Source organism: Capra hircus, chromosome 11 (genome assembly GCF_001704415.2).
Source record: "Capra hircus breed San Clemente chromosome 11, ASM170441v1, whole genome shotgun sequence".
Taxonomy (NCBI): domain Eukaryota; kingdom Metazoa; phylum Chordata; class Mammalia; order Artiodactyla; family Bovidae; genus Capra; species Capra hircus.
In genome coordinates, this window is record NC_030818.1 from 103,591,793 (window position 1) to 103,617,047 (window position 25,255).

The window sequence follows — 25,255 nt, forward strand, 5'->3', positions numbered from 1 at the left end:
TGATGTGAATATTCACTGTATAATTTCTTACATTTTTTGTATGCTTAAAATTTCTCAAAATAAAATGTTGAGAAAAACAGATTTTAAAAACCTTGAAGTCTTTAAAGATTTTTAAATCTTTAAAAAAAGATTTGGAAGACCTTTATGGGGAAACCTATGAAATGATTGAAAGATATTAAGGAAGACCTAAATAAATGGAGAGATTTGTTCTTACTTTGGGATATCCCAATTATTGAAAAGATGCCAGATATCGTCAACATAATTCTGATTTTTCAAAAAGCCCAGAAGGCTCCTTTGTACAATTTGACAAAAGAGTTTAAAATTTAGATGGAAATGCAACAGGCCAGGAGCAGTCAAGACATTCTTGAGAAACCAGGTGGGAAGACTTGCCCGGTCAAAGCCCAACATCTACATATAAACCTAGAGTGACCAAGATGATAAGGACAGACAGACCAGTGGCACGCAGACTAAGAGCCCCCAAAACACACATACGGACGCTCGATGTCCTGTGACCAATGACACTGCAAGTCAGTAGGGAAGAGAGCTTTTCAATAAGTTTTCAATAAGTGGTGTTCAGATAATGATTACCCAGAGGAAGAAAAGTTAAAATGGGCCCTTACATTAAGATCACACACAAGGCAATTCCAGGAGATTAGGCCCTAAGTCTTTAATCTTAGGTCCTCCCTGGTGGCTCAGCTGGTAAAGGGTTTGCCTGCAATGCGGGAGACCTGGGTTGATCCTTGGGTTGGGAAGATCTCCTGGAGAAGGGAAAGGCTACCCACTCCAGTATTCTGGCCTGAAGAATTCCATCATGGGGTTGCAAAGAGTCAGACAGGACTGAGTGACTTTCACTTTCAAAGACCTAAGTATGAGGCGAGAACATAAAAGCTTTCAGAGAATAACCAGAAGGCTATTTGGGTGATTTCAAAGCAGGGGATGATTTCTAAAATTTACCTACATTGAAAGAGTTGAAATGGCAACCTAAAAACTGGAAGAAGCTATTTTTAACATGTGTCTACTAGAAGTGCTAACATCCAAAATACTAACAGACACCTGCAGATCAATAAGAAAAAGACAGACAACCCAAAGCAACAAGCTACCAACACAAGCAAACCGGAGTCGGAGGTGTTTCCAGGCTGGGCCTCCCCCCGTCACACATGGTAAAGTAGGCTTTCCGGAGTCCCTGACGGGTAGGGAATTCCCTGGTGGCCCAGAAGTTAGGACTCCAAACTTTCACTGCCGAGGAATTGGATTCAAGCCCTGATGCGGAGCCAAGATCTTGCAAGCAGCAAAGTACAGCACTGTCCTCCCCCAAAAAATTAGTTAAGAAAAAAAAGCGTTGCCCTGCTCGGTGTTGTGTGGCAGCCTGGATGGGAGGAGGGTCTGGGGGAGAACGGATACACGTGTCTGTACCCCCGAGTCCCTTCCTTTTCACCTGAAACTACAACATTGTTAATCTGCTATTCCCCAGGACAAAATAAAAATTTAAATAAAGTTTGGGGGGAAAAAAAAGAAACTGCAAAACAAAGAGTTCCTTAAATTTATGCATTTACTTTTAATTTGATTTTTAAATTAATTTACTTTATTTTTTTAATTCATTGATCTATTTTTGACTGCACTGGGTCTCCGTTGTGGCACACAGCCTCTTCCTGGCTGCGCGTGATCTCTGGGTCTTTCTCTAGTTGCAGAAAATAGGGGCTACTCCTTTAGGTAGCCTCTCTTGTTGGCTGTAGCACGCCAGGTCAGTAGCCGTGGCCCCACAGCATGTGGGATCTCAGCTTCGGGATCAGGGATCCAGCTTGTGTCCACAGCATTGGTAGGCAGCCTCTTAACCACTGGATGGGTCCCAGGGAAGTCCCTTCCTGAAATTTAAATGCAAACACTTTTGAAAGTCCCTGGGCATCAGGCACTGAGGTATGTGCTGATGGATAAAAAGATGAAGACATCTTGGTCTCCACCCTCAGGATCTCACATTACAATGGGCAAGACCAATGGGTAAGGTAGGCAGAAAGGCAGACAGGGCCAAAGGTATATCCTTAGCGCTTCATGAAAACACAGTTCTTTCTGCTGTTGTTTTGTCAGAGGAAGGAGAAATTCCCTTCAACGACTGGAAGACGAGAGAACCAAAGAAAGCGTCCCAGGAAGGTGACCTTGTCAAGCCCTTGGAGGATGAGTCACATCGAAAGAGAAGGCGGGATGGGGAGGGAATGAAGACTGCGGGGCCGGCTTTGTCTGCCCAGTGGAGTTCCCTCCAGAAGACGAAGCAAGCCGACGGCTTCACCCGCGTCATCGAGCCTTTGGCCAATCCCTCATCAAGAGGGGAGACCCACTGACATGCGCTGCGGTCTGATACCCACGGACTTTCTTGGCAAGTACGTTCTCATCGGTTCCGAATCTCTCCGTGGTTCTTGGGCACGGCCACGTAGCGCAGCTTCCGGAGTAAGGGCGGCCTCTGCAGCATCCGCTCGTCCCACAGGTACTCGGGGGACAGCACCTTGCTGGGCTTGTGCGACAGCAGGTACCGGTTCAGGTGGCTCTCGTCGTGCCAGACGGCCTCGATGCCCTGGGCCTGGTCGGCCGTCATGGCCTGGTGACAGGCCGTGGTGAGCCGGTAAACCTCGGGGACCGACCCCCCAAAAAAGCCTCCCGCGTAGTAGAAGTCACCCTCGTCTCTCGGGATGTAGGCTCGAGACAGGGGCCGGCGCTCATAGGTGAAGGACTGGCGGTCGGCGGCGTAGAACCCGGGGTGCAGGGTCCCGAAGAGCGGCGCCAGGATCTCCACGCCCACGTGGTCGCTGAACTTCATGTCCACGTCCAGGCACACCAGGTAGTCCACCTCGTGGAGGAAGCGCTGCCGCGAGAAGTTACTGATCATCTCCATCCGATGCATGGAGATGTCCTGCCAGCGTCTGTAGCTCCCGACGTGGAGGACCACCACCTGCCTCCCGGCCCGGAGGGCGATCTGGGGCACATCCGCCGGCCGGTCGGTGAAGACGTAGTAGGTGACCTTGTGTCCCACCATGAAGTACTTCTCCGCCGTCTCCAGGAAGAGCCGCAGGAAGACCACGTATCTAAATCCAACAGGAAGGAGAGGGTGGGTGTTAGAATCAAACAGCCAGCAGAAGAATCGCCTTGGGCAAAAACAGTTTGTGAAACCTTAGCCATACTTTGAGGACCTTATGCGAAGTGAAATAAGCCAACCACAAAAAGTCAAGTACTGTAATGATTCCACCTGGATGAGGTGCCTTAGACACAGAAATAGAAGGGTGGTTGCCAGAGACTGAGGGAGTGGGGAACCAGCAGCGAGTGTTTCATCGGCACAGAAATTTTAGTTTTGCAAGATGAGAACCGTTCTGGCGGCGGTACCACATCTTCAGTGTGTACACTGAAATGTGTGCTGAAGTGTATGTTAGGACCAAACTGAAGCCAGGACAGGCTCTAAGGGGCAGGCTAGGCCTGAGGCTTAGTCTCTAGGAAAGCTGAGGCACTCCTGCAGGCAGTGTGGCTCAACCAATCAGAAAAAATCCTCTTAGTCCCCCGACTGGGCCAGACCTGAGCCAATCGGATAGGGATGCGAGGTTAAAAGTCCCGCGTGCATACGGTTTAACCAATCAGCTATGCTGTTACAGGAACAAAGAACTGTCTGTATAAAAGTAGATGTGATTCAGAGCTCAGGGCTCTCTGGAGACTCCACTGCGCTCGATGAGACTTGAGCCCCAGCTAGCAATAAACCCCTTCATGCTTTTGCATTGCTGTGGACGTCTTATTCTCTCAGCTCTGGGGACTCGGACTCTGGGCACAACATGTACACTTAAAAATAGTTAAGCCGGTAAATCTCATATTATGTGCATTTTGTGAGTTGTGTGTGTTCAGTGGTGCCGTGACTCTTTTCGACCCCATGGACTGTAGCCCACCAGGCTTCTCTGTCCATGGAATTTTCCGGGTGAGAATACCGGAGTGGGTTGCCATTTCCTCCTCCAAGGGACCTTCCCAATGCAGGGATCGAACTCGAGTCCCTCGAGGCTCCTGCATTGATAAGCGGATTCCCTGCCACTGCATCTCCGGGAAAGCCCTACTCGTGCCTTTTACCAAAATTAAAAATCAGAAACAAAACCATTGCCGTTCCACTAGCTAAACATTACAGTAACAGCCCCTGACTGGCTAGTGAGAGGAGGGGTTCAGATTATTTGCTGTTGAGCAAATGTTCCCAACCATAAGATACTTGATTAATCCACAAGTTTGGCAAAAATTCAAATGATTGATAGTATCCAAATGATGGCTGTCTCCCAGCTCAGGACCATCCAATGGCTTCTTGTCTTTTTCTTTTTTAATTGAGTATAGTTGATTTACAATATTATATTAGTTTCAGGAGTACAAAATAGTCATTCCACATTTATACAGATTATACTCCTTTTAAAGGTATTGTAAAATATTGGCTATAAAATTGGACCATAAAGAAGGCTCAGCACCGAAGAAGAACTGATGCTCCTGAACTGTGGTGCTGGAGAAGATTCTTGAGAGTCTTTGGGCTCCTTGGGCTGCAAGGAGATCAAACCAATCAATCCTAAAGGAAATCAACTCTGAATGTTCATTGGAAGGACTGAAGCTGAAGCTCCAATACTTTGGGCACCTGATACGAAGAGCTGACTCACTGGAAAAGACCCTGATGCTGGGGCTGAAGGCAGGAGGAGAAGGGGACGACCGAGGATGAGATGGTTGGATGGCATCACTGACTCGATGGACGTGAGTTTGAGCAAGCTCTAGGAGACAGTGAAGGACAGGGAAGCCTGGTGTGCTGCAGTCCATGGGGTCACAAAGAGTCGGGCAAGACTTAGCAACCGAACAACAGCAACATTCCCTGTGGTGTTCAATGTAAATAAAGCAAACAAATGAATCTAAGACAAGAGACAGACTCACAGATACACACAACAGGCTGGTGCTCACCAGTGGGGAGACTGGGGAGGGGAGGCGACGCAGGGCTGAGGGGCCAAGAGCTACCGACTGCTGGGTATAGAATAAGTGGCTTCTGGGACTTCCCTGGTGGTCCAGTGGGTAGAAATCCTCCTTCCAGTGAAGGGCCCACGGGTTTGATCCCTGCCTGCAGAGCTAAGATTCCACATGCCACTCAGCCAGAGCACTCTGGAGCCCACCTACCAAAGCAAGGAGCGTGCATGCCACAACTCGGACCTGACACAGCCAAACAAATAGATATTTTCAAAAAAATGCCATTGGGCTTTTAAAAAATAAATAAAATAAATGGCTTCTTGTCTTAAAAAAAAAAAAAAAAAAAAGGCAATCAAGATCCTACAATGGTCTACCAGGCCCTACGAGATCTGCTCTGCCTTTGTCTTCTCTCTCCTCTGTCAGGGCAGGCCAGCTCCTTGATGTTCCTGACGCACGCCATCCATCCTCCCCCAGGCCTCTGCACCTTCTTCTGCCTGGAACCCTTCCCCTGTGGTGTTCACCCTAGAGGGGCGTCCCACCCTCTGACTCATGCCCAGCCTGGACACGCCCCAGAGCTTCTGGCACTTACACCAGTGCAACCAGATGTGAAAGCCCGGCAGGCTGTGCACTTGAACGTGTCCATCTGACCACGTGCCAATTACAGCTCAATAAGAAGGACAAGGATGGGATATTACTCAGCCACAAAGAGGATCACATCTGAGTCAGTTCTAATGAGGTGGAGGAACCTAGAGTCTATTATACAGAGTGAAGCAAGTCAGAAAGAGGAAGATAGATATCGTGTTCTAACGCATATACACAGAATCTAGAAAAATGGTGCTGAAGACTTTATTTACAGGACAGCAGTGGAGAAACAGACAGGGAATAGACTTATGGACAAGGGGAGAGGGTGAGATGTACGGAGAGAGTAACATGGAAACTTACATTACCATATGGAAACTAGAGAGCCAACGGGAATTTGCTCTATGTCTCAGGAAAGTCAAACGGGCTCTGTGTCAACCTAGAGGGGTGGCATGGGAGGGAGATGGGAGGGAGGTTCGAAAGGGAGGGGAGAGATGTATTCCTATGGCTAATTCATGTTGAGGTTTGAAAGAAAACAACAAAATTCTGTAAAGCAATTATCCTTCAAGTAAAAAATAAATAAAAATAAAATAAATAAAAAGGAGCAAATAAACATGAAAACAAATTACTCTCTATCCCCTTGCCCAAACTTAGTTATTTTTTAGAGCTCATATTGCCATCTGACATATTTTTTTAACACTCACACAGTCTTCTTTTTTAAAATATGTATGTATATGGTCGCTCAAGGTCTTAGAGGCAGCAGTCAGGATATTCACCACCTCATGCTGGCTCTTAGCCGCAGCATGTGGGAAAATTGAATATTGGCACACAGAAAAAGGAAAACAGCCCTCCGTCTTACATGCTCAGAAAGATGAACTTGAAATGGATTGAAGACTGACGTGTAAGACCGAGACCATAAGATACTTATTTGAAAACAGCGGGGAGCTCTTGCACGTGGATCTTTGCAGTGACTTAGCGGGCATGTCACCTAAACCACAAGTAACAGAAAATAAAGGCGCGCCACTGCATCAAACTGAAAAGCTTCCGCACAGCAAGAGAAACGACCCACAGAGTGACAAGGCGACCTGCAAGCGGGGAGAAGGTCGCTGCAAACAGCTGGCCCCCCAGGGTGACAGACTGGGGTAACAGAGCACCAGCGTCTGGGCTGTGGTGCGGTTAACCCCCGGCACAGTGGCTGGTACTGGAGATGGTGAAGTGAGCTGCCCGTCTCTAAAACGTGGACAGTAACCTCTGGGGTGATGCCTCTCAGCTGTGGGACTGCTATTTTGAGCAGGGGTTCCCAGATGACGCTAGTCATAAAGAACCTGCCTGCCGATACAGGAGAAATCAGGGACAGGGGCTTGATCCCTGGGTCAGGAAGATTCCCCTGGAGGAGGAAATGGCAACCCACTCCAGTGTCCTTGCCTGGAGAATCCCATGGACAGAGGAGCCTGGGGGGCTACCGTCCAGAGGGTCAGGAACAGTTGGACGCCACTGAAGTGAGTTAGCTCACACGCACACACGTCGCTGCGTGCTATCACGGCGCACACACATACATATATACATATATATGACTTCCCAGTGACCCCTGCACAACCCAGCCCACGCTTACCTACACCCAAAGTCACTGCTGCCTCTGCACGCTCACCCACCCTGTGAGCTGAGCACCCTGTCCCGGAAAACAGAGCGGAGTGCTGCCCAGCAGCTCAGGCCAGCTCCCTGGCTCACCCTGGGTGAGCGTCCGTCACTTACTTTTTGATGGCGAACACGGTCAGCCCAATGGTGGTGTCTCTGAATTGCGCATCCAAGATGGCAGAGTCGAAGGTCCCGTCCCAGATGATGGGAGCAAACCAGGGGGTCATGACCAGCACGTCCACTCTCCTGGGTGAGAGCAGGTCACAGGGATGTGGGCCACAGAGAAGGATTTGTCCAAAGCTGCAGAGCTAGGAGCAGACAGGACTCTGGACTCCCAACCCAGTGCTTTTGGCAGCATATACTCAGCACTGAGGACGCAACACTCCCATCCCTTCACTGCCCTAACTCAGTGTACCTCCTGAGCACCAGTCATGCGCTAGGCCCCCTGAGACATCCTTTTATGAGGCCCCGTTTCCAGGAGGAGCACAGTCTTGAGGGAGGGCAAGCACTAAGCCCTCTCTCAGCACGTGGGAACTTTGCCATAACAAGAAATAGACATTTGGTCTCTGCCACAGCCCTCCATTTACCTGGCACTAGGCTTCTAGGACTCTTGGGAGGTCCTGGATTGTAGGAGCATCTTTTGTTCTGATGAGATGACTCTGGGTGGGCTTGGGGGTAGTTCAAGATAGGGGCTGGTCACCAGAAAGACCAAGCCAGGATTGGAAACTTGGAACTTAGAACCTTGCGCCTCACATCCCTTCCTAAGCTCAACATTCAGAAAACAAAGATCACGGCGTCCGGTCCCATCGCTTCACAGCAAACAGATGGAGAAATGGTGGAAACAGTGGCAGACTTTATTTTGGGGGCTCCAAAATCACTGCAGATGATGACTGCAGCCATGCAGCCATGAAATTAAAAGATGCTTACTCCTTGGAAGGAATGTTATGACCAATCCGGACAGCATATTCAAAAGTAGAGACATTACTTTGCCAACAGAGGTCCGTCTAGTCAAGGCTATGGTTTTTCCAGTGGTCATGTATGGATGTGAGAGTTGGGCCATAAAGAAAGCTGAGCGCTAAAGAAATGATGCCTTTGAACTGTGGTGTTGGAGAAGACTCTTGAGAGTCCCTTGGACTGCAAGGAGATCAACCTAGTCCATCCTAAAGGAAATCAGTCCTGAATATTCATTGGAAGGACTGATGTTGAAGCTGAAACTCCAATACTTTGGCCACCTGATGCAAAGAACTGACTCACTGGGAAAGACCCTGAGGCTGAGAAAGAGTGAAGGCGGAAGGTGAAGGAGACGACAGAGGATGAGATGGTTGGATGGCGTCACCAACTCGATGGACGTGAATTTGAGTAAACTCCGGGAGTTAGTGGTGGACAGGAAGGCCTGGCGTGCTGCAGTCCATGGGGTCGCAAAGAGCTGGACACGACTGAGCGACTGTACTGCACTGAACTGATAATCCCCTCCTCCTGGGAAGGGAGAGGGGCTGGAGGTCAAGTTAACAATCAATCACGCCAGTGAGATGAAGCCTCCATAAACAGCCCTTAACTGTGGAGTTCAGAGTGCTTCCAGGTTGGTGGATGCAGGAAGGGGCTGGAGGGGAGGTGCTCCGGGGATGGCTTAGGCGCCCGTCCCTTCCCCATCTGGCCCTATTTACCTCTTCATCCGACTGTCTCTGGGCTGCATGCTTTATTACAAGGCAAGAATCTAGTAAGTAAAGTCTCCTTGAGTTCTGGGAGCATCCCAGCAAACCATCCAACCCAAGGAGCGGGTGGTGAGAAATGATTTATAGCCTGTCGGTCAAAAGCTCAGCTGACAATCTGGAACGTGCGACAAGGGTCTGAGTGGGGGCAGGCTGCGAGGCTGACCGTCCACCTGTGGCGTCTGTGCAGACTGCAGGGAGCGTCAGAATCACCTGGGTGAGTAACCCCCACGCTTGCTGTGAGTAGACAGAACAAGGTTTTCTTTCAGAGACAGAGCTGAGTTTCAAGCCCCCTGCCCTCTCAGGGGCTCTTCATGTCCTGTGGTCTCTGCCCCTTCTCCGTTCTCCAGCCGGCAAGGACTCCTTTCACCTTCCCCTGACTCTGATTTCACGAGTGTTCATTCTCTCGTTCGTCACCCTGCCAGGATCCACCAAAAAAGCTCATGCCAACCTGCCCCTCCAGATGTGTGCTGACCCCCGGAAATGTATGCCACTAAAAACTGTCTGGGAGTCACAGAAAAGTAAAAGGAACCAGGCAAAATGACTGTTCATATGATAGACTTTGTGCAACCCAACATATCCAGAATAGTATCATTTCAGTATGTAATTGATGTATTGATTGAAGTATAGCTAATTGACAATGCTGCGTTAGTTTCAAGTGTACAGCAAAGTGGTTCAGGTATACATCTATACCTGTGTATTCTTTTTCATGTTCTTTCCCATATAGGATATGACAAGATATTGAGTAGAGCCCCTGGGCTATTCAGTGGGTCCTGCTGTTCACCTGCTTTATACACAGTGGTGTGCCTAGGTTAATCCCCACTCCTAGCACACTTTTCATGGACTGAGTGTTTGGAGCCCACTGGGCACCTCACGCTGACAGCCCAGCTCATCCTGGAGCAGTCCTGTCTCAAGCATTCAAGGCCACACGTGGCTGGCGGCTCTGGAAGTTCAAGGAGGTGTGTATGTGGGTTTCAGAAATGACAGTGAGTGCCTCCAGGTCCCCTGGCAGGGATGTGGCAGGATGTGACAGAGGCCACTCAGCTTGCATCCTGACCTGTCCCTCTCCAGCCGACAGGTGTCGGGAGCCACGTTAGGCGTTACTAACAAAACGGAGGCACGGCCCTAAACCCCCTCCCTTTGCTCCATAGGCACGGACCCGGAACGAAGGAGTTAGGCTTTGTGATTCTGATTTGTTTTTTCCTTTCCTTGGCTGAGTTGACTGAAGAGAATATTAAGGTGCTTACTGTTTTTGAGAGGAGCATGAGAAGGCATAAAGCCTTCTGCAGCTGTGCTCAAAGAATAATTCATAAAGTTAATCACTGACATTTGTTCAAGGACTTTTACAAAAGAGTGTTCCAGGGTGAGCACGCAGGCCGCAGCTTGAGGCCGTGGGAGGGATTGCTATCTGAAGCCCATTTGTGAGAAAAGTTTATGGCAAAGGAGTTTGTTGAATTTAGGGCTTAGGAATAATTAAAATAGAAGCTAAAGATTTAAGGATTGCTATAATGTTAGCATATTCTACTATAGCTTATAGAAATTAGGGACTTTAGAGATATTATTAGGTAGAAGCCCTTTCTAAGAAATAGCCTAGGATACTAGGGGCAAACAGGACTTAGAAAGATAAGAACTAAACTGAGGAATGTGGTATGCAGCCCAGACATTAGCATGAATTACAGCGTATTCACAAGGACACGTGAGAAGAAGTAGATAAGAGAATCGCTGAGGAAGGAACTCCTTTTGAGGGGCAACAATGATTTTTTGAGAAAAATAAATCTGGGTCAATGGGAACTAAAAATATCAAATCTCTGACCTAATGCTTTTGTGAAAGTATAAAAGAGGATCATAAGCTTGAAATAAACAGGCAGTCCAAGAAAAATGAGAGGCTGCCTCAGTTTCTCGCCAAAACCGCTCACCCCTTCAGGTTGAATCCCTGGGTGCTGGAGCTGGACTCCAGCAGAGGGGCCTCAAGCAACCTCCTTCACTTCTCTGAGCCTCAGTTTCCTTGCCCATAAAACGGGGCTGATGAAAGCGGGTCTCTGGGCGACTTCCTGTCCTGAAGCTCGGGGATCTAGTGCCTCGGTGACAGGCTGCTGGCACTCTCTCGGGCAGTGGAAGCAGGAGGTGTGGGCACAGGCAAGGAGGCCCGGATTAGGAGACAGACACTTGTATGTGAAGGCAAGCTGGAACTATCAGCCCTCAGACACTGATGCTCATGGAAAGGCCTCAGGGATAACCCAACCCAGACCCCAACTTCCTTCCCCAAGAAGAAACAAGAGAAGATTCCATGCCTGGTGTGGACCTCTGCACAGCTCCTGGTGACCACAAATTAGAGGCACCTTCCATCGGTCATTCAGTGTGTACCAAACCCACTGAAAATTAGCCCAGCCTCCCATAGCACAGACAGAAAGGAAAGGAAAAGGGCAGAAGAAAGACTGGAACCAGGGAGTGAAGTGAGAGAAAGGCAACCATAAGGTAGGTGGTGGCAGGGAACCCACCGGTCGCAGCCACGGCAGAAACTCCGTCTACTTACGAGGGCTTGAGCAGCTGAGCCTTGGGGTAAAGCAACCTGCGGACAAGACATGCATGTGAGCAGACACTCACATCACCAACGCCAGAGCTGCCAGGGGCCTTTTCCTGGTTCAGTGGGCAGCTCTGCCAGGAGGCGGCACTCAGCCACAGGGGCTTCCTTCCTTCCATCCTCCCATCTTCCTTCATCCAGCCACCTCCCACCCCTCCCCCAGCCAAGGGGTGTCAGGGGCTTCCCTAGGGATAAACAGACAGATAAACTTGATGGGGTGGAAATGTGAGAATGGGCTAGGAGGCTCTTTCCCGTCTAATGCTCAGCTGAGATTAGAGGCTCTCCTGTGGTCTAACTCGTTGCAAGGAAGGTCTTGGTGTCCTGCTTTACTCAGGAGTGGCCTCTCCCACCCGTCCACCGGCTGCATCCCGTCTGGAGCCACCTCACCGCCCCCCTCCGCTCTCCTGCTGGCTCCTTCACCCTCCATACCCTCCCTGGCAACCCTGTCAGTTTTCAACAGAGCTGAGGGCTTAGAAGCTACAGCTAGTCTACCCTGGGTAAGACCGCTGAGCTGGGACAGCCAGGAGGCCGAGGTCACGGGGGGCTCATCTGTGACCCCACCATCTGACGCCCGCTCCCCCTGCTCCCATTCTCTTCTGCCCCTCGTTAGCCTCCTCCCAGCTTCCCTCGCTCCTTCCCTCCTGATAAATCTCACAATTAGACTCAAAGGGGATGTGAGGGGTACAGTGGAGCGGGGAGACAGCAAGTTGACTTGCCCAGACACCGCCCAAAGACGTGGTCTACGGTACCTGGGTACCTCGGGTATCCTGCAGGTGTCCAGGTGGCCGTCACCTTCACTGAGGGAGGAAAGCAGAGCGCTCAGAGCTGATGGCGCTGAGAGAAGCACTGCTGTGCAGCCCGGCCAGGCTCCTGAGGGCCATCACGTCGCAGCCCCTACTGAGGAGGGCTCCGCATGGCTGCGGAGCTCGGCCGTGTGGGCAGGTGAGGGGACCGGGGCGGGAAGCAGAGCGAAGACACCTCGGACACGATGGCGGTGTCTGGGTGCCTGAGTCTGCCCGAAGCGATGCCACGCCAGATGGTGACAAACCAGCCTGGGGAGAGCCCCGCTCCGGGGGTGGGTGGGGAGCCACGGGCCCCCAGGTCGGCCCTGCGATCCGAAGGGAAGCTCTGGCGACGGCCCCCTCAGCCCTGGGAGCCCCGCGGCCGCCCTACCTGGACTCCTTCTTCTCCAGCAGCAACCGCTGCAGAACCACGCCATTTTCACCCTGGCTGCAGAGGGAACAGGCTCCCAGTCACTTCAGGGAAAAGGACTGCCTTGATAACTAAGCGCCCCTTCAAGAGCGGAGGGCGCTAACCAGGCAAAGGCTAGGCTTACGTCCCCTTCCCACAGCCCGGCCCTCCCTGCCAGCCCCGCCCCTTTCCACCAACCCAGTCCCTCTCCAGCAACCCCGCCCCTTTCCACCAACCCCGTCCTCATCAGCCCCGCCCCTCACACCAGTCCCTCCTAACCAGCTCTGCCCCTCCTCACCAGCCCCGCCCTCTCTATCAGCCCCGTCCCTTCCCACCAGTCCTGCCCCTCCCTGCCAGCCCCGCCCTCCCCACAAACCCCGCCCCTCCCATCAGCCTATCCCCTCACCAGCCCCGCCCCTTCTTACCAGCCCTGCCCTCCTCACCAGCCCCGCCCCTTCCCCCCCCCCCCACCCCGGCTTGTCCCCTCCCCACCGATGAAGCTTGGAGGGGAGGGGCCCGGCTGTTCCAGTCCCTAAGACCAAGCAAAGTCTCTCCAGCTGCTGCCAAGGCTCAGGAATGCCAGCTTTTGTGGATAAAAAGGAAGAGGTGAAAGTCATTACCTCAAAGGCAGGCTCTCCCGTTGGCCCTGCAGGTGGTGGGCCTCAAGGCTGCTGAGACAGAAAAGCCCGGTCAGCTCGAACCATTCATCCACCCTTCTACCCAGCAAGGATTTGCTGGGCCCCAAGGCCTGAACAGAGGAGGGAGCTGGGCTGGACTTGACTTGGAGGTCCTGCCTTGCGGGCTATTGCAGGAGGCTGGTCAGGAGTGCTCAGCTTATCTGTTGTCGGTCAGCCAGAGACTGACGATCGCAGAAGAATTAGCTCTGGGAGGAAAAATGAGCCTTTTCCCGTCTGGGTGCTAATGGGGTCAGAGGGCGCCCTGTCACAGACTGGCTCCTGGGGATGGCCTTACATGGAATCAACACTGGTCACTGGACTATAAAGAAAGCTGAGCGCTGAAGAATTGATGCTTTTGAACTGTGGTGTTGGAGAAGACTCTTGAGAGTCCCTCAGACTGCAAGGAGATCCAACCAGTCCATACTAAAGGAGATCAGTCCTGGGTGTTCATTGGAAGGACTGATGCTGAAGCTGGAGCTCCAATACTTTGGCGACCTGATGTGAAAAGACCCTGATGCTGGGAGGGATTGGGGGCAGGCGGACAAGGGGACGACAGAGGATGAGATGGTTGGATGGCATTACCGACTCAATGGACATGGGTTTGGGTAGATTCTGGCAGTTGGTGATGGACAGGGAGGCCTGGCATGCTGCGGTTCATGGGGTCGCAAAGCGTTGGACACGACTGAGTGACTGAACTGAACACTGGTCACTGCTCGTCCCCAAACCTGGGCCTGGAGCTGCTGCCAGCCATGAAGGGGTTCTCTCCACCAGAAAACAGGATTATGTCTTTGTAGTGTTTTAGGTTTGAGAAAACATGGTAGGGAGAGGAACTCGGAATTAGCCGGGAACTGAGTGCCTCTTTCATTATAAGAACCTTCAATTCACTGCGTATTCTATTTTTATTTCTGTTCTAGATCTTTCTAGAAGGAACCACCTTGACTCCAAAGACCCATCCATTACCTTTGAGACTCTTCTGTCTGTCTTCTGGGGATCAGGTTGAACACGTTGCTGGGGGGACAAAAGAGTGTAGAGTTGAGTCATCAGCAAAACAGAGGAGAGCGGACAGGCTATGGTTTTGAGGCTGACACTTCAACACAGCATTCTGACCATTTGGTCTCTGGCTCCTGAGAAAATAGGTGTGGGGCCCGAGTGGAGCCAGTGGGACATCTCACGTGGGTGGAAGGGGAGAATGGCGTGCACAGGCAGATCCCCCAGGGGGTGCCCTAATCCCCCCTTCCCCCATTCCACCCTACTTTAACCCCATGTCATCACCCCAACTAATAACTTGAGAAATATCAACAACCTCAGATATGCAGATGACACCACCCTTATGGCAGAAAGAGAAGAACTAGAGAGCCTCTTGATGAAAGAGGAGAATGAAAAAGCTGGCTTAAAACTCAACATTCATGAAACGAAGATCATAGCATCCGGCCCCATCACTTCATGGCAAGTTGATGGGGGAAACAATGGAAATAGTGAGAGATTTTATTTTCTTGGGCTCCAAAATCACTGCAGTTGGTGACTGCAGCCATGAAATTAAAAGACCCTTGCTCCCTGGAAGAAAAGCTATGACAAACCTAGACACCATATTCAAAAGCAGAGACAGTACTTTGCCAACAAAGGTCCGTCTAGTCAAAGCTATGGTTTTTTCAAGTAGTCGTGTATGGATTTGAGAGTTGGACCATAAAGAAAGCTAAGCGCTGAAGAATGGATGCTTTTTAACTGTGGTGATGGAGAAGAATTCTGAGAGTCCCTTGGACTGGAAGGAGACCAAACCAGTCCATCCGAAGGAAATCAGTCCTGAATATTCTTAGGAAGGAATGATGCTGAAGCTGAAGCTCCAATACTTTGGCCACCTGATGCAAAGAACTGACTCACTGGAAAAGACCCTGTTGCTGGGAAAGATTGAAAGCAGGAGGAGAAGGGGACGACAGGATGAGATGGTTGGATGGCATCACCAACTCGACAGACTTGAGTTTGAGCAAGCTCCAGGAGTTGGTGATGGACAGGGAAGCCTGGAGTGCTGCAGTCCATGGGGTCGCAAAGAGTTGGACACGACTGAGTGACTGAACTGAACTGAATAGCTTGTAAGTATTAGCTTGTAATAGCTTGCTCATGGCCTTGCTCTCTGTGGCTAGGGGACACCACATCAGAATCATCTGGGGAATTGTTTTTAGAGGCAAATCCAGACTTCCTGAATCCAGGCCTGAGCAAGTTAGGAGGGGGTTAGAAGGGGTGTGTGTGTGTGGAGGGGGCGTGTATGTGTAGCAGTCTCCATTTTTAACAGGTTCCCTGAGTGATCTGTGTACACTCTAAAGCTGAGAGCCAGCCCCCTCTCTGTTTTACAGCAACCCTGCCCCATAGAGCGCCACACAGCACGTGGGGATCTTAGTTCCGTAACCAGGGCTTGAACCTGCGCCCCTTGTACTGGAAGTATGGAGTCTTCAGCACTGGAGTGCCGGGGGCGTCCCTGGGAGCTTTTGAAGCTTGCTGGAAAGTGTTCAGATTCAAACCAGGATGGGATTTTAAGTTATATGCAAGCAAAAAATGTAAAAATTCTACAGCCATAAAATATTATGAAAGGAATCTCTGAGGCGGAGTCCAATCTTTTAAAAACTTTGCTCTAGAAGAAAACGTATTTCAGAAGCCGGATGGCTCTTCAGCCAGGCAGCATCAGTGCAGGCGCTCAGGTGTGTCTGACCCTTTGTGACCCCATGGACTGCAGCACGCCAGGCCTCCCTGTCCATCACCAACTCCCAGAGTTTACTCAAACTCATGTCCATTGAGTCAGTGATGCCATCCAACTATCTCATCCTCTGTCATCCCCTTCTCCTCCTGCCTTCAATCTTTCCCAGCATCAGGGTCTTTTCTAGTGAGTTAGTTCTTCGCATCAGGTGGCCAAAGTATTGGAGTTTCAGCTTCAGCATCAGTCCTTCCAATGAATATTCAGGACTGATTTATTTTAGGATGGACTGGTTGGATCTCCTTGCAGTCCAAGGGACTCTCAAGAGTCTTCTCCAACGTCACAGCTCAAGATGACTCTTTTGGATGTCAGTATTTATCAGGTTTGTTTTTCCTTTTTTTTAAAAAAAAAAAAGACAAGATAAAAAAAAGGACAAGATAAACCCTGACAAAAATGAGGGTGTGGGGAGAAGATGAAATAAAATCTAAACACAAGATTAGCTTCTCCGATGACTCAGCAGACAAAGAATCCACTTGCAATGCAGGAGGCCCAGGAGACTTGGGTTTGACCCCTCCCCTGGAGGAGGAAATGGCACCCTACTCCAGTACTCTTGCCTGGGAAATCCCATGGACAGAGGAGCTGGGCAGGCTACAGTCCATGGGGTCACCAAGAGTCAGACAGGACTGAACAGAAACAGGAATAATATAGAAGAGGAGGCTGCCTGAGGGAGAATCCAAAAAGGCTGCGTTAGATAAAGAAGAGCACTCCAGAGGTTAGGACTCGGAGCTTCCACTAAAGGGCTTGAGCTCAGTCCCTTGTTGGGGAAATAAGATCCCGTGTGCTGTGCAGTTTGGCCAAAAACAACAACAAAGAAGAGAGGTCAGACCCCAGACTCAACAGGCTGCCAGACCTGGGCACTGTATGGAAATAGGGGGAGTCCAGAGGGGATGAGCGGTTTCAGAGCTGAGTCACAGCGGGAAGCTGCAAGACATGGCCACCGTGTCTCCAAACTCCTGAAGGCATGACCCAGAATGTGCCACACACCCTCAGGGCTCCCTGGGGTCCTTGTGTTGTCAGGAAGAATATCTTTATGCAATTCCAGCACGTGTTCTGGATGGGGAAACAGTGGAAACAGTGACTGGCTTTATTTTGGGGGGCTCCAAAATCACTGCAGATGGTGAGTGCAGCCATGAAATTAAAAGACGCTTACTCCTTGGAAGAAGTTATGAGCAACCTAGACAGCATATTAAAAAACAGAGACATTACTTTGTTAACAAAGATCTGCCTAGTCAAAGCTATGGTTTTTCCAGTAGTCATGTATGGATGTGAGAGTTGGACTATAAAGAAAGCTGAGTGCTGAAGAATTGATGCTTTTGAACTGTGGTGTTGGAGAAGCCTCTTGAGAGTCCCTTGGACTGCAAGGAGATCCAACCAGTCCCTCCTAAAGGAGATCAGTCCTGGGTGTTTATTGGAAGGACTGATGTTGAAGCTGAAACTCCAATACTTTGGCCACCTGATGCGAAGAGCTGACTCAGGTGAAAAGACCCTGATGTTGGGAAATATTGAAGGCAGAAGGAGAAGGGGATGCCAGAGGATGAGATGGTTGAATGGCATCACCGACTCGAGGGACATGGGTTTGGGTGGACTCCGGGAGTTGGTGATGGACAGGGAGGCCTGGTGTGCTGTGGTTCATAAAGTCGCAGAGAGTCGGACACAACTGAGCCGCTGAACTGAGCACTTGTTCTAAGGATCAAATATGCGGACAGGCTGCTTGCAGAGAACTGAGCGCTCCTGCTGGGGAAGATCAGAGGAGGCTTGGTCACCTGCCAGTCACGCTGCGGGACCAGCATGGCCCCAAGACCAGCATGGCACAGGCGGCTCTGAGATGGAGATGGGCGCCCAGGGGAGTGCTGCGGCAATTCAGGAGGGGCCCTGTGCATGCCAACAGCCCCCACGCAAGGAATGTCGCACCCTTCCCGACCCTGCACCAGATGTGTATGTGATGAGCTCGCTTTGTTGCTCAGAGAAGACTTGCTCCAGGTAGCCCCAGTAAGTCCAGTGCTGGCAGACCGAGGAGGGGTGGCATCCCTCCCAGGAGCGCCAGGACATCCTATGCCCACTCCTGTGACAGCCGGTCAGCTGTAACTGCCTGGCACCTGTCTACTCCTAACAGACCTGACATCCTTCAGAACCGGGAGCCGTCCCATGGACACTGGCATCCTGGTGCCCTCCAAACCACCAGGCTCAAAGCAGGCGCTCAGTAAATGCTCACGGAGGTGAACGTGCAGGCCTGCCCCACTGGACGCATGCTCCACTTTCCAAAGCCTGCAATCCCTATGCCATCAGCCCTGAGACTCAATGCTCATCCCAGAGGACACCTTCCCTGAGGGACCTGGCAACCTGGGTTTGGAGTCTGGTGGACAGGCTGGCACCCTGGCCTTGCCACTTCTTACCTTATGACCTTGGTCTCATTCCTTAACCTCTGGAGCCTCCTCCTTGGGGTATAAAATGGGAATAGTAATGCCTGTCTTGGGCTTTCCTGGTGGCTCAGTGGTAAAGAATCCGTCTGCCAGGGCAGGAGACTCGGGTTCGATCCCTGGGTCAGGAAGATCCCCTGGAGAAGGGAATGGCAACCCACTCCAGTATTCTTGTGTGGGAAAGCCCATGGACTGGGGAACCTTGTGGGCTACAGTCCACGGGGTCACAAAAGCAATGGACACGACTGAGTGACTAAACAGCAGCAATCATGGTTACCTTACAGGCTGTGGAGAGTCCAGAACGCCCATCATGCATTCTCCTCAAGGCATCACACAGAATGAACACCCCATAAAGGGAGGCTCTTTCTAACATGTTTCTTTGCAAAAGTCATCAGTGACAAAGTGCATATAGCTCTAACAACTAACAACTAAATACCTATCAATCTGCAGTCTGAGATAGTAAATAAACATTCGGCACCCACTGCACAACTGAGTCTGGGGGTAATTTCACCCTCTTGTGGAATAAGAACCAGAGTACTGAAAAAGTATTGACTAGCTTCTTTGAAGGGAATACGGTTTTACAGCTGCCAGGCTTAAAACATAAAATAGCGTATTCCAGTGCAGTGAAAAGCCGTCCTCTAGTCTCCATAAATCTGTGTCAAGTGCGACGTGAGCCCCACGCGTGCCTGTGTGCGGAGTCACTTCAGGCGTGTCCGACTCTTTGTGAACATGTGGACGGTCGCCCGCCAGGCTCCTCTGTCCATGGAGACTCTCCAGGCAAGAACACTGGAGTGGGTGCCGTGTCCTCCTCCAGGACATCCTCCTAACCCGGGGATCGAAACTGCGTCCCTGATGTCTCCTGCGTTGGGAGGCAGGTTCTGTACCACGAGTGCCACCTGGGAAGCTCTGTGAGCCCCGTATGTTGGTGTAACTGGTGTTTCTAAAAAGCTACGAACACTGCCTTCCGGAGCCCTCCCCACCCACAGTCACGTTTACAGCCACCTCCCAGGTGAGCCCCTCACCTGCAGTTACAGCAACGGCTGTCAACCGCCTGGGAGCAGAGCAAGACGCTGGCGGGGCGCTGGCGTCTCAGCCTTGCCCCGACGAGATCGGCACGACGGGAATCACGACGCCCTTCACAGCTGCTCCGGTCACTTAGGTCATGAGTCCCCACCTCCACAGGGTCCCGGGCTGGTCCCATCCTCCTTACCTGTAGAAGCCCAGAAGTACGGCAAAGAGCAGGATCAGACACAGCCAGGCCTTGGTGCTCTTTCCCCAGAAATCTGTGAAGAGGAAGCCTGGGTCACCTGGTGCCTGTCACCCTGTCGAGGCCAAAATCAGGCACTGGCCAGGGACGGCCTCTCCCTCTTTTATGCTCACAGGAAAGGTGGGTTGTAACCTCTCCTGGAGCCATAATCCCACTGAGCCTCGCCCTGCAGCCCCTGGGCACCTGCCTGGGCGCCCCTGCTCATTGGCAAGCCCCTGGGGGCCAGGGCCACAAGTACACTCCAGAGAAGCAGGTGCAATGGCCATGAGTGACCAGCAGGGGGGGCGCCGAGACGCAGGACTGTGAGAGACAAAGGTCGCAAATCCAGCCTGCCAAGGGGATTCCCAGCCTCCTAAATACCCGGATCCCTATTGCTGCAGGAGCTCACACCAGGGTTACCTGCAACAGAAACAGGCAGGCCCGGGAGACCCTGCAGGGATGCCACACTCCAGGGAACGTGCGCGTTTGAAGGAAGTTGTGTCATATGTGCTGAGAAAATCTTGGCTGGAGGCTGCGGGTTTAGCAAGCCCCGGGCTGGCGGGCTGCACTCCACGGGGTTGCGAGGAGTCGGACACAACTGTGCGACTGAACAGCAGCGTCCTGAGTAAGGCCCCGCCCACGGCCCCCACACCGGGTCTCAGAGCCCCAAGTCTCAAGTTGCAGCGGCCTGAGGGGCTCCCAAGCGTTGAACTAAGAAATCTGTGTGCATTGAGTGCAGCCCAGAAACACTGGCCAAAGAGCTGCGTCTGGTCAAGGACAGACACCTCTGCTTCCCTCGGCTAGGCATGAAGACGCACCTGCCGTGCAGGTGGGAATGCTGTTCACACATACACAGCCAAGACACGGAAGCGACTAAATGACTGTCGACAGATGGATGGGAAAAGAGGACGCGGTGCGTACGTATGAGTATACACAGTGGAACGTCACTCAACCATAAGGAAGGAGCGAAATCACGGCACTTGCAGCAACGTGCATGGACTGGAGATTATCATGCCAAGTGAAGTGAGCCAGAGGGAAAAAGACAAACATATGGCATCGCTTTTAAAAGGTCCAAAAGAATAGAAATAGATCCGCAGACAGAAAACAAGCTGATGGTTATCAGAAGGAAAAGAGGGGGAGAGGGATAAATTAGGAGTTTGGGATTAACATATACACACGATCATGTATGAAATAGATAACCAGCAAGGACTGGTTGTATAGCACAGAGAGATTTACTCAATATTATATAATGACCTATAAGGAAAAGGAATCTGAAAAAGAATATATATATAAATATATATATAATACCGAATCACTTTCCTGTACACCTGAAATGAGCACAATATTGTAAATCAACTATACTTCAATAAAAAAATAAACATTAAAACAAAACAAAAACTTGAGCTTATACAAGTTTACAATGAATTGGGTAACAACTGTACTATATAATTTTGTATAAACTCTATGTGTCCCATATTTTAAATGTTTAAGGGAACTTGATATGCCCAATTTGGGCTTGATTTAATGGATGGACAAGATTTTCAAGTGGATAGGAAGATTTTGTTGTACTTGAGAGCCTTCTGTTCCATCTTCTGTGTCTGAGAGAATTAGATCAATTCAGCTTACAGTCATAGTTTAAAACAAATTATGCTGCGTGGGAAAATCCAGATAGAAACAAGTACTTCCTGGAAGATTCCATTTATATATGATTCTAGGAAATGCAGATTGATCTGTAGTGCCCGAAAACAGAACAGTGGTTGCCTGGGGATGGTGGTGGGCAGAGCACGGCAGAGAGAATTGCAAATGAGCACAGGACTCTTTGGGGGTGAGAGTTATGTTAATTTTCATAATCGCCATGATGGGTTCTGCAGGTGTACACATCAAAGTTATTAAATTCTATACTTCTAGATTTGTGTGGTTTGTTACAGGCCTACTTTACCTCTATAAAGCTGCTTTTAAAAAAAGAAAAAGAAAAGAAATGCGTCCAGATTGGAAAAAGCAGATCGGTCTGTATTCCCATACTACATGTTCATCTCTGTAGAAAATCTAATGGAATCTATTTTTAAAAAGAACTATCAGAACTAACAAGTGAGCAGGTGAGTTTAGCAAAACGGCAGGATACAAGGTCAATATACAAAAATCAATTGTTATTATCAACAACCTCAGATATGTAGACGATACCCCTCTAACGGCAGAAAGCAAAGCGAAACTAAAGAGCCTCTTGAGGCGGATAGAGGAGAGGGGAAAGCCAGCTTGAAACCCAACATTCAGAAAACTGAAATCTTGGCCTCTGGTCCCACCGCCTCATGGCAAATAGGAGGGGAAAAGTGGAAGCAGCAACAGACCTTATTTCTCGTGTGCAGATTGGCAGTCTGCACACAGGAACAATGAACTTCGCTCCACATACAAACATTAACTGCGATGGATCATAGACAAAGATATGAGAGCTGAAACCACAAAACATTTAGGAAAAAAATACAACTTTTATGGCCTTGGATTAGGTAAAGATTTCTTAGATACAACACCAAAAGCCATATCCAGAGAAGAGAAATTCATAAATTGGATTTAATCAAAATGGGTAACTTCTGCTCTGTCAACGACACAGTTAGGAGAATAGAAAAACAAATCAGCCAGGAAAAAATGATTTCCAAGTCACATATCTGGTAAAGGAGCTGCATCGAAAACCCAATTGTATGAAAACACACACATATTATTTATATTGTTGTGATGGACAGGGAGGCCTGGCGTGCTGCAATTCATGGGGCCACAAAGAGTCAGACACGACTGAGCAACTGAACTCATGTCCAGCTCTTTGTGACCCCATGGACTGAAGCATGCCAGGCCTCCCTGTCCCTCACCATCTCCCGAAGTTTGCCCAACTTCATGCCCTTTGCATCGGTGTTGCCATCCAGCTATCTCATCCTCTGATGCCCTCTTCTTTCTGCCCTCAATCTTTCCCAGCATCGGGGACTTTTCCAATGAGTCAGCTTTTCACATCAGATGACCAAAACACTGGAGTTTCAACTTCAGCATCAGTCCTTCCAACTAGTATTCAGGGTTGATTTCCCTTAAGATTGACCGTTTTGATCTCCTTGCAGTCCAAGAGACTCTCAGGAGTCTTCTCCAGCACCACAGTTTGAAGGCATCAATTCTATTCATAGGGTTAGCCAAAAAGTTCATTCAGGTTTTGCAATAAAATCTTACAGAAAAACTTTTGGCCAACCCAATACATATATGTATGATCTGAACCAACTTGGCTTCATTAAAGAAGATATAGAGATGGCAAAAAAAAGTTTATGAAAAATGTTCATCATTAGTCATTAGAGAAATGTACATTAAAATCTCAGTAAAAGAAATTTCCTGATGGCCCAGTGGTTGGGACCCTGCACTTTTACTGGCAAGGGTGCTTGTTCAATCCCTAATCGGGGAACTAAGATCCCACCAACCATGTGGCGAGGCCGAAAAATAAATTAATTAAAATAAAAAAGAAATCATTTTCAAGTATAAAATAACACCACAGTAATATACTGTTATATATCTATTAGAATTTAAAAGGTCAGTAATACCAAATGATAGTGAGGATGTGAAGCCACCATCTCTGCGATAACCTAGACAGATGGGAGATGCGAGAGAGGCTCAAGCGGGAGGGGACAAGCGTATAGCTGTGGTTGACTCATGTTGATGTGTGCCAGAAACCAACACAATATTGTGAAGGAATTATCCTTCAATTAAAAATAAATAAATTAAAAAAAAATTTAAAGAAATTCTCATATGCTTGTGTGGGGGGGTTGTAGTATTACCCAACCACTCTGAAACAGTTCGGCATTTCCTACCAGATGATCCAGCCTTTTCGGGAGAAATGAAAGCGTGTCTGCACAAAGACTGGCGCAGGAATGGTACAGCAGCTTTATTTGTCATAGCGAAGAATTCAAATGTCCATCCACAGATGGAAGGATACGCAAGTTGACGTGCGCCTGCACTGTGGCAGAAAGAACGAGCTGGACACACAGATTTGCATGGAGGGTTTGCAGAATAATGAGAGGCTGGATGAGAAGGAGTCATGACGGCACAGTCGCCTGCATATGAAATTCTGGAAAATGCACAGTAGTCTATAGGGACAGAAAGGGGGTTCTGCCTTGTGTGGCAGGGGTGGGGAAGGTGGAACGGGTCACAGAAGAGCAAGAGGAAACTTTGACGGTGACAGGTTTGTTTGTTACCCCAACTGTGGTGATAGCTTCATGCAGGTTCACAGATGCTAACATTTCCCAACAGCACACTGTGAGTACGTGAAGCTTGTTGTTGCTGGTTTTCAGTCGCTAAGTCATGTCCGACTCTTTGGGACCCCATGGACTGTAGCCCGCCAGGCTCTTCTGTTCACAGAATTCTCCAGGCAAGAAAACTGGAGTGGGTTGCCATTTCCTTCTCCAGGGGATCTCCCCGACCCAGGGATTGAACCCTCAATTATATGTCAATTATTCCTGAGGCTGTTTTAAAAATAAAAGCAATGAAGCCACAGCGAGATCCCGTTTCTCACCATCAGAGGGTGAGAAGGCCAGCGATGATAGCACACTCTGGATCAGAGGGTGAGAAGGCCAGCGATGATAGCACACTCTGTGGATCAGAGGGTGAGAAGGCCAGCGATGATAGCACACTCTGTGGGAGGGACTGAGCGGACTGCCTGGACCGCACCTGCTCACGCCTGGTGTGGCGCAAAGCCTCAAGGCAGGGTAGGAGCCGGGAGAAGGGCGAGTAGGCGTATCACCCCCAAGAGGGTGAAAGCTGACCCTTGGAGTGCAAAAACCTTTGGACATCAATGATGTGTGGCCTTCCAAAGCTTAACCTGACTCAATAAGATCTTCTAAAATATTTTCCGTTACAGTGCCACAGTTGTGTGTGTGGAGGTGGAGGGTGAGCGAGAAACACCGCTGTAGAGGGTGGAAGAGGGTAGAGCTCAAAACGAAGGAAGATCAGACAGCATCTACCCAGAGGCAGATGCGGCAAGTGATCTTGCAGATTCACTTCGGAGCAGCTACAGGGCAGAGGAAGCCACATACGGGTACAGGGACTGGTAGGCTTTGTACGTGAGAGCAGAAGGCCGGTAGCGACCCAAGGGTTCCTCTGTGGTGGGGCTGGCTGGGGGCGTGCTGATTAAATTGGATTTGGTGTGTCCAACAAGGCATACTATATAACCGTTAAAAAAAAAAAAAAAAACACAAATGCTGTTGGAATTTATAAGTCATGCTTCCAGCAAAGTACAGAAGAGTACAATATTCTACCCACTGTGCAAGAAAAGAGGGTGGAAAGGACGTGTAATCATATTAACTTACATTTACACTTTAAAAAACCTGAAAGGCAGCAGCAAGGAGATCCAACCAGTCCACCCTAAAGGAGATCAGTCCTGGGTGTTCATTGGAAGGATGAACATTGGATGTTGAAGCTGAAACTCCAGTACTTTGGCCACCTGATGGGAAGAGCTGACTCACTGGAAAAGACCCTGATGCTGGGAAAGATTGAGGGCAGGAGGAGAAGGGGA

At 49.8% G+C, this 25,255-nt stretch overlaps 1 protein-coding gene across 5 annotated transcripts in view; it reads right to left on the reverse strand.

The window, feature by feature from the left end:
* The window catches only part of ABO (ABO blood group (transferase A, alpha 1-3-N-acetylgalactosaminyltransferase; transferase B, alpha 1-3-galactosyltransferase)), a 36,530-nt gene continuing 12,810 nt past the window's right edge, over positions 1,536–25,255 (reverse strand). Inside the window, exons 2-9 of one of the 5 annotated variants that reach the window (XM_018056135.1) lie at positions 19,499–19,759; positions 14,277–14,324; positions 13,260–13,307; positions 12,622–12,678; positions 12,198–12,245; positions 11,401–11,436; positions 7,276–7,404; positions 1,536–3,071 (exon numbers count right to left, since the gene is read on the reverse strand). In XM_018056135.1, coding sequence (XP_017911624.1) covers positions 2,381–3,071; positions 7,276–7,404; positions 11,401–11,436; positions 12,198–12,245; positions 12,622–12,678; positions 13,260–13,307; positions 14,277–14,324; positions 19,499–19,677 — 1,236 coding nt within the window. In that variant the 5' untranslated portion in view covers positions 19,678–19,759 and the 3' untranslated portion in view covers positions 1,536–2,380. Of the gene's footprint in view, positions 3,072–7,275; positions 7,405–11,400; positions 11,437–12,197; positions 12,246–12,621; positions 12,679–13,259; positions 13,311–14,276; positions 14,325–19,498; positions 19,760–25,255 lie in introns of all 5 variants that reach the window. The other 4 variants (XM_018056134.1, XM_018056137.1, XM_018056136.1 and 1 more) reach the window with 4 other exon arrangements.